The 13121-nt window shown below is 41.7% G+C and overlaps 1 protein-coding gene across 1 annotated transcript in view; it reads left to right on the forward strand.

The window, feature by feature from the left end:
- LAMA4 (laminin subunit alpha 4) overlaps positions 1-13121 on the forward strand; it is a 103587-nt gene that overhangs the window by 35585 nt on the left and 54881 nt on the right. The window contains 2 exon segments of the mRNA XM_086608098.1: positions 3979-4059; positions 9180-9394. Of these exon segments, the coding sequence (XP_086464224.1) occupies positions 3979-4059; positions 9180-9394 (296 nt within the window).

Raw genomic sequence — 13121 nt, forward strand, 5'->3', positions numbered from 1 at the left:
CCAACCACATAAAGCACAGCCTGGCAGTCTCCTGAGCAAACAGCGGCTGGATTTGGTTAGTATAAGAACAGCTGAAAGGAAAAGGCTGGAGGACGCTGCGACAGGTATGGAACCCTTCCGCTGATGCCCAGCGACCTTTGGGTAAGAAAACCAAGAAGAAGCCAAAGAGCTCCAGCTATTATCCACCTTGTGCCTTCAGAAGAAACAAATAACTATAAGCCATGAATAGCTGTTAGAAACCGTTAGTGGTACATTAGTAATGTAGATGACAGAAATTATTAACTTCTTCTTGCTTGTGACCTGTGCTGTAAGAGAGCAAATCTCACTATAGTACGCAGAGGAGATGCTAGTAAATACTTGCCGATGGGTTAAAGCTATTTTTTGGCAAGATATCTATTCCCCTTGCGGTGTTTCCCATTTCATTTTCAGCAGGGCTTCTCAGCAAAAGGGAATTTCCTCACTGTATTTGTTTGCTGTTGCTATAGGATTACTCGTACATCCTTAAGGTGGGATGAGCTGTGTTCCGCTCGGCTGCTCAGTGGCACAGGCTCAAAATGGCAATGGAACGAAATCGCTCCGGCCAAGCTCCCGCAGATCACCTCTTGGCTTTCGCAGTGAGCTGCGGACATGTGAGGAGGGCCATGGGGCGGGGAACAGCTATTGTTGAAAAGCTGCAGCTTTGCCTGGAGTAAAGAAAAAGCCCTCCAGAGACTGTGAAAGAACCTGGCTTTGCTCACACGTAAAAAGGCGTAGGAGCGAGTGAGCTCCTAGACAAAGCAGGCTGCTTCCTCCAGTTTCAGTAGTGGTTGCAATGCCAGAAATAGTAGAAATACAACAGTCAGAAGCAGTGCTTTTTCCTTAGCAAAGTGATTTTTTTTTTTTTTAACCTATTAGTCACAGAGCAGCCACTTTGCTGTAAGAAGCAGCAATCTCAGCCATGACTCGGGCTGCCCATGTCTGAGGCACTGCCGCACAGAGCCTACTCTCTGCTAAGCGTGGTCAGTCATGCTTCATACTCTGCAGCCTTCCAGTGCCTGAAGGGGTCTACAGGAAAGCTGAAGAGGGACTTTTTACAAGGGCATGTAGTGATAAGACAAGGGGCAATGACTTTAAACTGAAAGAGGGCAGATTTAGATTAGATATAAGGAAGAAATTCTTCACTGTGAGGGTGGTGAGGCACTGGAACAGGTTGCCCAGAGAAATTGTAGATGCCCCATCCCTGGAAGTGTTCAAAGTCAGGTTGGATGAGGTTTTGGGCAACCTGGTGTAGTAGAGGGTGTCCCTGCCCATGGCAGGGGGGTTGGAACTAGATGACCTTTCAGGTCCCTTCCAACCCAAACCATTCTATGATTCCATGATTCTATGCAAGGCCTAAACTGTCCCCCCTACAGTGCTATTCGGCAGATCGTGGCTGGGTCTGCACTCACCCAGCACCCCTGCCCAGTCCTGCAGCCCACCAAGCCCCGGGACAGTGCCCCTGCCAGTGCAGGAGAGCGCGGAGCAGTGGGACCGGCAGGGATCAGTCTGCAGGCTGTCTGCAAGCGCCGTGCGAGACGGGTGCCAAGGCCGAGGGGCATTCCCTGCTTCAACATGGTCCTTAGCCCTTCTTCTATGGATATACACCTCTCCTATTCCAGACCACTACAGATAAGGAAGCCCTGAATCCAAAAGGACAGCAGCACAGGATCAGGAAGGGAGAACAAAAGTTGCAAGGAGCCTGAATGCAGATGCGTCAGCGTTAGCGGCAATACAGGAGTTGGACTTGGTGATCCTTTTGGGTCCCTTCCATCTCAGGATATTCAGTGTTCTGTGATATGTCATCCCTTTAAAACCACCTCAGTAAAAACCCACTTCAGATTTTCAGTTTTCCCCCAGAAAAGTCCTCAAGGCATTAAAGGAATATTCAATCCCAATTTGCCTCATACCCCGATTTAAATAACATGCAAAAATTGCCTGTTCAGCTTCTTGCATGAGAGAGATCTGACCACAGAAATCGCCTTCAGCTGGGTCTGGAACAGGCAAATAATAATGATTGAGCAACATTCAGCTTTGCATATTGCATAACTAAATTCAAAGAACAACTATTCTTTCTGTTGTTTTTTTTTTTTTTTTTTAAATTTTCCTTCTTTAAGCTTACTCCATTTATATAAAGGCAAAACAGTAACTACCAGAAAGCAGAGAAGCGCTAAAAACCTCAAATAAAGAACATCCAAGGGATGTTGGTTTGTACTCTATTTTACTTTGGAAATAGCCAGTGAATTCATAATAGCTAGGCAAATTGACCAAATTTATAAACTGACAGGGTCATCAGATACATATCTTTTCTTGGGATTCATCTGTGTGTCTCTAGATTTTCTGGCCAGACTATCTTCATATCTGCTATCCTGGGAACTTTTGGAATAACTTTTGGACATGACATGAAGTGTAATGTCATCTGTTTGGAATCAAAACCAGGAGGAGGGAGATTGCTTCACAGTCCAGCAGATGTTACTTCTTTTCAAATCTGAGGGAATTTTACAAACTTTTTTTCCCTTAAAGATCACAAAAATATAAAACCTCAGGAAGGCTTCAGTCTTATTTCATAACTTAAACCCACAGCGTGGTTTTCTCAACTATGTGAAGAAATTAACCTCTGTAAAAGAAAAGGAAGGCTCCCAAGCTGTTATGCTTTTCTTGATAAGTTCTCAAAAAAGCTTTACTAAAGTTAATTTGTGAATTCTGTGAGAAGAATCTTATTTTATGTTCTCTCTGGTTATACAAAATATTTTGAGACAGCACAGATCCAGACACAGATTTATTTGACCCTGGTCATCCCACTGGCTGAAAAATGCTGGTGAGAACTGAAATTATGCAGAAGTTCTTGTCACCTTTCAATGCTGCTCACTCCTCGAACAAGCAGTTTGTGGATCATGCTCTTTCCAGTCGCTCCAAGTCTTTCATCCTTCTGTGTGAAAGGGGTGCAACCTGGCCACAGTTGCCCAGCACTGTACGACTCAGGACCCGCATTTTAGCAGCTATGAGGCTGCAGCTGACAACTGCTGCTGCTCACTACTCTGGTCGCATTCCAGTGCTGGCAGAAATTTACTCACGCATATTGCAAACTAACCGGAAACATCTTTAGGACTGTATGCCTTCTTTCTACAAATGTATTTAAGCCATGTCCATCACCGTGTTTGAAGTGTATACAATTTGCACTTTCCACATCTGGCTGCTGCTATTCCTTGGGTCTCATATTTAGTTACACATTTGTTAAATCCTGAAAACATAAGAAAGCAAAGCAATCCATGATTTAGAATCACAGCACTGAAAATTACAGCCCAACCCATTACTGCAATCAGTATCACTACTTGGCATGTTGCTCTCAGAAGAGGCCCGAGACTCTTAATCAGAGCTTAATCAGAGAGATGGTAGAGCAGCCTCGGTTACCCTGAATAAGGATAGTGTCACTGAGTTCAATTATCACAACTCAGTACGTCCAGGTTGTATTTGAGGAAAATTGTAGGAATTGCATAGGAAACTGCTGCACCCATTTCAGAGACTATATTCCTCAAGTGCTTACTGCAGTGTCTTTCATAAGCAATATTTCACCTCTTAGAATAAGACATAGGAAGCAATTAGGTTTGCATGACATACATATTTATCCTAAGTCCTTTATCTAAAATGTATGTACGGATCAAATGTATGTATCAAAACCTGAATGTGTGCCTGAACTACACTGCTAGACAGGACCTTATATATATATCTGCATTTGTAGAGCTCCATGGTGCTTAACGCTAATTAGTGCTTTCTACACTAATTAATAAGATTAAACAAGGCGAATAATGTGAATAACACAGAGTTCAGGAATATCCATTCAGCAATGAGTAACCAAGAGCCAGAGCTCACACTGACAGCTAAAGTCCATATTGTAGTTAAGAAATACTCCCAGGTGTTTGCCATTGCCTGCTATTCTAACTATTCATTCTGATGAAATTCCAGCTTTGCAGTCTCCTGTTACAGAAAAGGTGGAAGTGTGCGCTGTGTCTGTAAGGAAAACTATGCAGGACCCAACTGTGAAAGGTAAGAAAATAACGGGATGAATTACTGGGCAACAATACTGAAGTCTAGAAGTCAAGGGAATCTTCTCACACTGGGGAGAAATCTTGTGCATGTGTTTTCACCAGGTTGAATCATGTCTGTTAAAGGATCTCATTCCGTTCCTACTAAAAACCACAAGAACTTGGTGTGGTTAAGACAGGGTAAGACAGAAATTTACATTTGATTTATTGTGATCGAGTTCTTGCACTTGTGTACCTTCATGTGGTGATCTTCTTAAAAGGAATACAATTTACAAATCAAAATACAAAATACAAAGCAGAAACAGCAGCAGAAGTGAAAAATAACCACCACATAGGTACCTCTTGCAATTCAGCACACTAAAACATATAGCAGGCTTCTCACCAAATAAATTTTTCAAAAGCAAAGGAGAAAATGCAAAATCTAGTGAAATTCTTAATGAGCAGATGCAGATTTTTTAGTTAAATTTCAAATGTACTTCACAGACATAATTCAATGAAGCCAAGCAAACAACTGTAGGCCAGTGCTGCTTTTCAACCTTGCCCTTATGCTCATAAACAATTTCTAGTCAATATCTTCTGAATAACAAAGCACACAAATAAATGGAGCTATACAGCAGAAATATAACTTACTCTTCTACATCATAAAGGGCCATCTTACTCACTATGAATAACCATGGATAATGTTTCAATGAATGTCAGAGGCTTGATTATAATTTAGAAATCGTCCTTGAGCAGCCAATATATTAACATAGCTCTAACACAAAGACTGAGGGGTATAAGATGGCTCCAATGCTGGTTTCCTGAACACCTCATTTTGTTTTTCCTTAAAGCCCCTGAAGTATTTAAGACTTCAGTCCACTTTCATTAATGGGCAAGTCTTGAATTCAAATGATACTTGATGTTAACTATCAGAGAAGGGAGAAAATGGGATGCAAAGAGAAATCAATATGAAAAAGTTAAGATGAAAAAAAGAGTGAAGGCTTTTGCCTTTGCAGATGATGCAAAAACATCAGTATATTACCTCCCCATCACTAACATGGTGACAGAAATAGTGAAAGCCCTTTAGACAGATGGCACAAAAATAAAAAAAAACACCATTGTTTCCAGGCCTATGGCTGTATTCTTTTGTTCTTCCAAAATGTCAGATACATACACAAAGGATAATGCAGACAATTAAAAGGTCAGTGAGGTTTCTTAATGGTTATTAAAATGTCAACCTAGACTATAAGCAAATCGAATCCTATCAAGTGAGTAGCAGATGCATAGTAACAGCAGAAAATAGCATCAGCTTTGTTTTCTTATAGCTACTACCCAGCCTGACATAGTGCATCTGTCTCAGGGAAGGCAAAACTGCATAGACGGGTTAGAAAAAGCTACAGAAAGAAATCAGCCTGTCCTGAGCACCGTGTTAAGTCCTCAACTAACTGCTGGGGTAAATGGCAAGCAGTTGCAGACAAGACTTTCTTTCTGGTAGGCTCCTGGTCCTATTCCCATTTGTGCCAGAAATGACAAAAGTGTTTCGAAGACTAGCGAGAAATGCATTGCTTATCCCTGTCCACTTGCTAAAGAGCGAGTCCCTGCCTTGCATGCACTGCTGCTGGCCACTGCTCCCACTGACAGCTGTCACGCTCTTAACGTGCTGGCAGCAGGACTGGGTGATCCTGAAAGAGAAGGGGCATTGGCCCTGTCCTTCGCTGCAGCCCAAATAGCAGCTCGTGTCTCCAGAGAGAGGAAGGCTACATCCTGCTCATCGCCCTCCCTCCCAGCTCTCCCCAGCGGTGGGTGACGAGCACCACAGGGCAGCGAGCTGCAGGACACCCCTCCACGGGCAGGAGGTAATCAGCTCCATTTCCTCTGGCATTCGTGTAGGAGGCTTTCTTGCGCTGCTCCAGGGGCTTGGCACAAACCTATCCAGTTTATCTTCGCCAGCAAATGGTGTTGCGAAATCATGGCAGCCTTTGCTAGGAACTGAGAAAACCAGCTTCCCGATTCGAAATTTAGGAATGAATCACTTTGCTCCTGGACTTCACCAATAATGCATTACGGTGGTAGTGGATGAAATCCAGGTTTTGTTAATGCCTAAATGTTAAAAAAGATAACTGAACAAATGATATTTTAGTGTCTAAAGTGAACAGATGAAAAAAGTTCTTTTGGCATTGCCAGGGAAGAGGAAGTAAATTTCTTACTCACCAATAATTACAGGAAGCAAACATGGCTGCAAAATAAAACAAAGCTAATTTAGCAGCTTTATTACAGGAGAGGAAATATTCTTCATTAGCAACAAAGAGCCATTTATTGATACAACGGAGGAAAAGACATTTACTGCAGGCCTCTACTTTTTCAGGCCATAAAGTGCAGAGATGCAGCAGTATGTGTCCATCCAGCAGCCTCTGCTCCTCTCATGTGCTACCAATGATGCAAAAAAGGCCAACAGTCCAGCCCTGTGAGATGCACTGAGTGGTAAAAGGAAGGGGAAAGTGAAGGTGACACATTTATTTTCAGCTCTAAAAGTTTCTATTTGTTTTAGACAGCTACTCCAGATGAGGAGATATAGCTAATAAAAGTGAGTCAGAAGGTCATAAAAACCAGCACTTACAAAATATATCTGTGAGAATGTGAGGAACTGCCCACTACATTTCTGGCAAGTGAACTGAAAGGTATATTTCAGAAAAGAAAAAAAAAAAAATCACCTTGCCCTGATGAGAGGGCAGACATTGTGGGCCTGATGGGAAGAGTATGCAATATTCAGTAGATACTGGCTGAAAGCCAGAGCTGGATAGTGGTAAGTAGTAAGCAAAATGCTGGTCTCGTCCCAGCACTGCTCAGTGGTTTCTGTGACTTGGTGGCCACCTTGGACAGATGACCATTTGGAAAATTATTAACTACAGAAAATTAAAAAGAAACTCTGGAAGATTTTGAGAGTTCAAAATAAAGGAAATTATTTAAAAAAAATAAAAACCAACAAAACAAAACAGAGAGGGTTTTTATCTTGTTCAAACTTCATAAACATACTGAAATTTTGAAAACTGAGAAAATACTACAGTCTCAGATTGGCTGAAGTACTAGAAAATTGTAGCAAGACTTTTGGCACGACTGAATAGTAGCATTACTTGTCACTGCCTCCTCTAACTCCCATGGGAATGGGGAGTGACTCCATCAGTGTCAGCTAAATCACACTCATTATGCTCCGTGTTGCATTCACTGTTCTTCAAAGGGCGCACAGAACTCCAGGTCACACTTTTATTCTTTACATCTCAGTCACTCAAGCGGTAAGATCTGCACCAAAGATTCTGGCAATGCTGCAAAGAGACAAACAGAGTCTTTGCCATTGGCAAAAGCAGTATTTGAGGCAGCCAGGTGGTTTATATTAAGATGCTTAAAATTTTATGCCTTTTTACTGTGGGGGTTCAGGACTGGAACATGAACAAAGCAGCACTGAAGAAATTACCTTTCTTTTTTTTTTAACAAAAAAAAACCCAGTAAATGTAGGAACAGATCAAAATTGCAAGCTCCTATCAGATCTCCCACATTTTCATCATTCAGACATAGCAGAAGCTGGATTTGACTATGTTCAGATTTTAGGAGACAACAGATTTTAACTCATATCCCCAGCTAGAAACCTGGGAAAACTAAACTGTCTGAGAGCTCACACTCCCCACTCACAAACATAAGAACAAACAGCATCTTTGAACAGGACTTTATAGATGGGAGAAAAGACAAGGACAACAGGGTGATAAAACAGGACGAAATACAGTAACTACTCCTTACCTGAATCACTGCAGCAACTATTCAAACTTCCAATTTCTTCAGTAAGCAATTGCTACGCCAGCTAGTTATTCTCCTCCCCACAGTAATTCTTCATTCCCAGTTTGGGGGTACTGGTCCCTGATCTCTGCGCCCCAGGCTGCAGAATCATGGACCCTCCTGCCATCCCACAGTGACACCACAAATGGCATGAGTTGCCCGGATTGCCCCTGTCTTGCCAGCTGACCTCTCCAGTCCATCAGCTGCTGCTCCACACTGCTCCAGCCGCCAGCTCCTCCAGCAATGCCCTTGCTCAAGGATTTGCTCCTGCAAGCTGCTCCATGCCCACTCTGGTGCTGGCTCTGTTCTCCTCACTGGTTGTTTTGCAAAAGATCCTGTAGCTCGTAGGATTAAGTACACTCCCTGCAACCAGCAGAAACTCCTTTAACTGAAACCCTCTACTTTCTTTCCAAATGATGCCATCAAACCTATTACCTGTTGTCTTAGCTTAGGGTCACTGATCACCCAGGAGTGTTATGTATCGCTGGTTTGTTGAGACTTTCAAAACCCACTACAGTTTCAACATCTCTTCCATTTTAAGATGTAGCAAGTTTTCAACTGAAACGCTTCCCAAACATGACAAGACATGAAAAGCAATTGGGACTTATTTCAGGCCTCCCCTAAAGTGTTTGTTACCCACCTCCCTCTCACCCTCTGCACACCAACAGAGGAATCCTCCCCTCCTGGGCTGGCGGCTGCTCTCAGCCTTTTGCCCTCAGCAAGCAGGCTAACATCGAACAAATCTGAAAAATGAGGGCTGGTTCAGTGACTGTTCTGGTTTGCAAAAACCAGAAACCATTCCATTGCCTCACCGCAGATGTATTTATATAAACCTTTTCTGGTCAGTACTTTGTTATATGCATTATAACGGAAATAAGGTCTGAACTTCCTCTGAGTTTCAGCATCATGAAATGCAGTCTCTTACCTCAGTTTCCTATATAACACAATATAGTTAGTGAGATCCAAAGCTGAAAGAGACCAAAATAAACACTAGAACTGCCCCTCTGCCAAGGTCATAGATTTTAAAACAATGGGGAACAAATAATTTTACTGCTAAAGACACACACACACAAAATAACGCAGAATGGCGTGATTGAGATACCAGGAGTGTTCAAGAAGGGAAATACATTAACTGTACAGATTGAGATTAGAGTACAAAACAGCCGCTGTAGGAATACAGCTCCTAATTTGCCTTCTGTCCATTAGCAGCTGATGGCCATCATCAATTCCTAGTGACACAAATAAGGTCAGAGAAAAAATGGTGCCGCAGATGGGAATGTCATTGCTTGTCATTGCTGGGCTTGCTCTTCCTTTCAGGTGTGCCCCTGGTTACTATGGAAACCCTTTGCTAATTGGAAGCACTTGTAAAAAATGCGACTGCAGTGGCAACTCGGACCCAAACCTGATTTTTGAAGACTGTGATGAAGTGACCGGCCAGTGCCGCAACTGCCTGCGCAACACCACCGGGTTCAAGTGCGAACGATGCGCTCCGGGTTACTATGGGGATGCCAAATTTGCTAAAAACTGTACAGGTATTGTCTATAGTTTAATATAGCAGAGACAAGCAAAATGCAGCACAGAGAGGTCTACAGATGACCTCCCAGAGGTCTGAGATGCCCGAATCAGTCGTCAGATGCATGTGGCCCCGGGAGGCAGGTGGTGCTCTTGGCCGCCTACCTGGCAGGATAATTTGGATGCCTGTTCAATTGGATCATCCCAGGCAATAGCACTCTTTTTGTTGTCCGTGAGGAAGTCTCAGACCCCAGACTCCAACATCTCAAATGCCTGGGCAGGGTGAATGTTGGCACTGTTGTGTCCTGCATCTTGTTTTAAACAAGGGTCTCTAACCTTTCTTTGGGCAGAGACTTCAGCTTTCTGTTTGTTCACACCACTTGCTGCTCAGCATAACCACCCAGACTGATGCCACTTAAAGATTTGAAAGTAGTTTTTATGGGAACAGCAACGTCCTTCCTGTCCTGACCTAATCTCAGCTCAGTTTCTGCTAGTTTTCATACTAATAATGTTTTCTGCATTTCCCACGTCTGTCTAATCTGGCTGGTTACTGTATTTCCATACCAGAGATGACTGTACTTCCAGGGCTACCCAGAGTATCTTACCAAAACATACCTATGCAGAGGGGTCACAGAGGCTAACATCCTCTAATATAATTATTCTCCTAATTTACACAGAGTTAGATCCAAGTAGAACTTTGAGCTCATGTCTTTTGTCATTGTTTTGGCTCTGGGAGGAGACATTATATGTTCTTTCAAAGCATTGAGGAATAGCCACAGATAAAGGCAAAATGCAGATGCTCAGAGCAAGGAACATGGGGCTCCCTCCCAACCCCTTTGCCAAGGTCATTTCCTCAAGGACTAGAAGGCAAGTGGGGTAGATGGATCACTCCTAGCTCTTAGCTGACTTGAAGGTAAGACACAGTCAAAGCACACACACAACCTGGACCTTTTAAGTGCTCCTGGGTCTCCAGGTACACGACTACAGGCCTTGGGACATTAGCAATGTCTTGATCAACCTACGTCGTTCTTGCAACTCACTGTACACTTGAACTCTGCATTTTACCAGCTTACTATAAAGTGCTAAGGCGTGTTTTGAGACCCACAGGATGGAGGTTGTGAGGATGCTCTGTATTCCAGTGCCCTTTGTGCTGCTGTCTTCATTTATAGAGGACCATGTATGATGCCACTAGTGGTCCCTTCTGCTTTTATGTTCCAGTGGCAGCTAGAAGTTGAGTGTTCATCTTCAGGATGTGATTCAGATCACTAAGTCACATGCTTAAATTCCATTTATGCTGAATGGGGAGAGATGGTGCCTACACACAGTAATCCTAAAAGTCCATCTCAGGTATCTGAATCAGCCAAAAAGACAGAGGCTGTAGGGAACAGCATGTCCCAAAACTCACCTCCTGCCTGCATTCAGGCACCCAAGATATGCCTGAAATTCAACATCTCTCTGATTTTCAAAGTTGCGAAAGCAAACTTTGTTTATGCCTTTCACTGTCTAATTCAGTTCACCAGAGATGATTTAACTGCAGCTCTTCCATAAAGAATGACAGGATCTAGTTTGTGGGTCCTGAATGCCGTGAGACAGGAGAAACGCACCCAGCACTTCAACTCAGCAAGCCGCAGCAATACTGCTCTGGCCATGTGCAAAATCAGAGCTTCAAATAGCTAAAAGTAGCTTTGCCAGAAGTCTGAGGATTACAGGGCATTCCAAGTGTCTAAGCAGATTATGCAAGACATAATTTGGAAGGCATCTCTGAACATAGAGTTTCTAAACTAAAGTTAAGTCACACTTTCATCACCTCAGTATACCTTTGGGTTGCACCCTTAAGGAGTTGCAGGAATTAGAGGCAGAATGCCTCAGAATTATCTACATTTCTGAGGCACAGTTTAAGTGAGATTTCATGGTGTGCAAGACTTCTCTACACAGACTTTTCGTGCAGACTATAAATCAGCTTGGTAATTCTCTTCATTAGCAGATTTCCTTGTAGTGTTTGATCTTTGCTAAAAATAAAATGTGTCTGCACACTTGAAAATGTTGGGAGAGGTACAGCATTTCTCTATATAGGAGTGAATTTAATCTTGTAGTTAACTCTAGCAAATCCTGATTTTGAAGTATTATATTTCAGAGAATTACACATTTCTCATTTCATCTTTGTTTCTGCTAAACACCACAACATGCTGTACTTGGCAGTACTGCATAGATTGCCTGCACCACTCGATACATCCATGATATCCAAACTGTTTGGTTAGTTTACAAGACAAGCTTATACTTTGTTTGGCATTTTTTAGCAATTAGGAACTCTTATTTAGAAAAACATTGATTCTGAAATGAGAAAAATATCTTCTTTAAAATACAAAAATACAGTAAAGAAACTAGTGTAAGAAACAAGAGAGTCTGTGTACATGGTTTCCACAGAGCACCTCAAAGAGTATATAGGACAAAAAAATGCAAGAGAACTAAATGAGCAAACAGCTATATTCAGTTAAGATCATCTTTTTTACTTTTGAGCAAAAGACAAAATCTGTGTAGCTGTGGATAGCAGTTTTCAGCTTCTTTTCAATAAATTTTTTAACCATGTGTCCTTTAGCCACACCTCAGAGCTTTCCACAAATGACTCTCAGAAATAAAGGTAAATTTAGAAGCTTTCTCCACCAGTAAGCCACAGTAGCATTGAAAGTCTTAATTCCTTACTGAAAATGTGGTACCTCCTAAACAAATAGATGAAAAATTGTCAGCACTGTTTTTGAAATTATTTACTATAAGCATTTGCGTAACAAACTAGGAGTTATTCTTATTCAAATAAGAATATACCATTTGATTTTCTTCAATCTCATACAAATTTTAATCTTGTAATTGAAATCTTGCCACCTGTTTTGGGGATCGCCTAGAACCTGCGATATAAGTAAAGAGAAATCTCTGCTTTCAAGTGAGATTTTTCTTTCACTTCTTAACAAAAGAAATAAAAAATTAAAAAATTGTGGATCCGAGAGCTGGGAGACACCCAGTTCAGACAAATTGTGGCGAGGTCAAAATATCAATTGCCCCACAAAATTCATAACCAAATTCTGTTCTCACAGTGGTACAAAAACTGCGTAGTTCCACTAACACTGGTTCAGTTACACAGAATTATACCAATGTTAGTGCATCATGTTGGCTTTGAAGCTGTATTACACATTTTCCCTGATAATTCTTTGAAAGTGCAATGTGGAATGTAAATACAAGGGTAATTCATAGAGAACAATGAATGGGCTGCAATAAAACGGCAGTAAACAAATTTGTTATATGAGATTCTGCTGAAACCATGAATCACAAGAGCAAAACGAATTCCAGATAAGTTGCTGCTGTTCTTATGATCTGCTTGAGTTTTTGTTATTCTAGCAAAGTGTTCCAAGAATATTTTAATCTTTAAAATGATACATTTTAAAAGGCCAATTAAACCTTGAAGGAGACACTTTAGATTAAAAATTATACTTTTTGAAAAGCCACTTGTGCTGGCAATAAATATGTAGCTTACTCAAGTTTTAAAAAATGTAAAAGCTCATTTATTCTTCATTCTAAGTGGTAGGAGATATTTACTTTTTGATATGCTCAAGCTGATGATGGAATTGGAGTTCACTATCAATTCCTTTTAGCTGGAAAGCTTATTTAGTGGCAGCCTGACACAGCGTTGATAAATTCCACAGGCCTATGGAGAGATTTGTAACTAATAATTAACTTTAGTTGTACTGCTTTCCTTAG

Source organism: Tauraco erythrolophus, chromosome 2 (assembly GCF_009769465.1).
Source record: "Tauraco erythrolophus isolate bTauEry1 chromosome 2, bTauEry1.pri, whole genome shotgun sequence".
Classification (NCBI taxonomy): Eukaryota; Metazoa; Chordata; class Aves; order Musophagiformes; family Musophagidae; genus Tauraco; species Tauraco erythrolophus.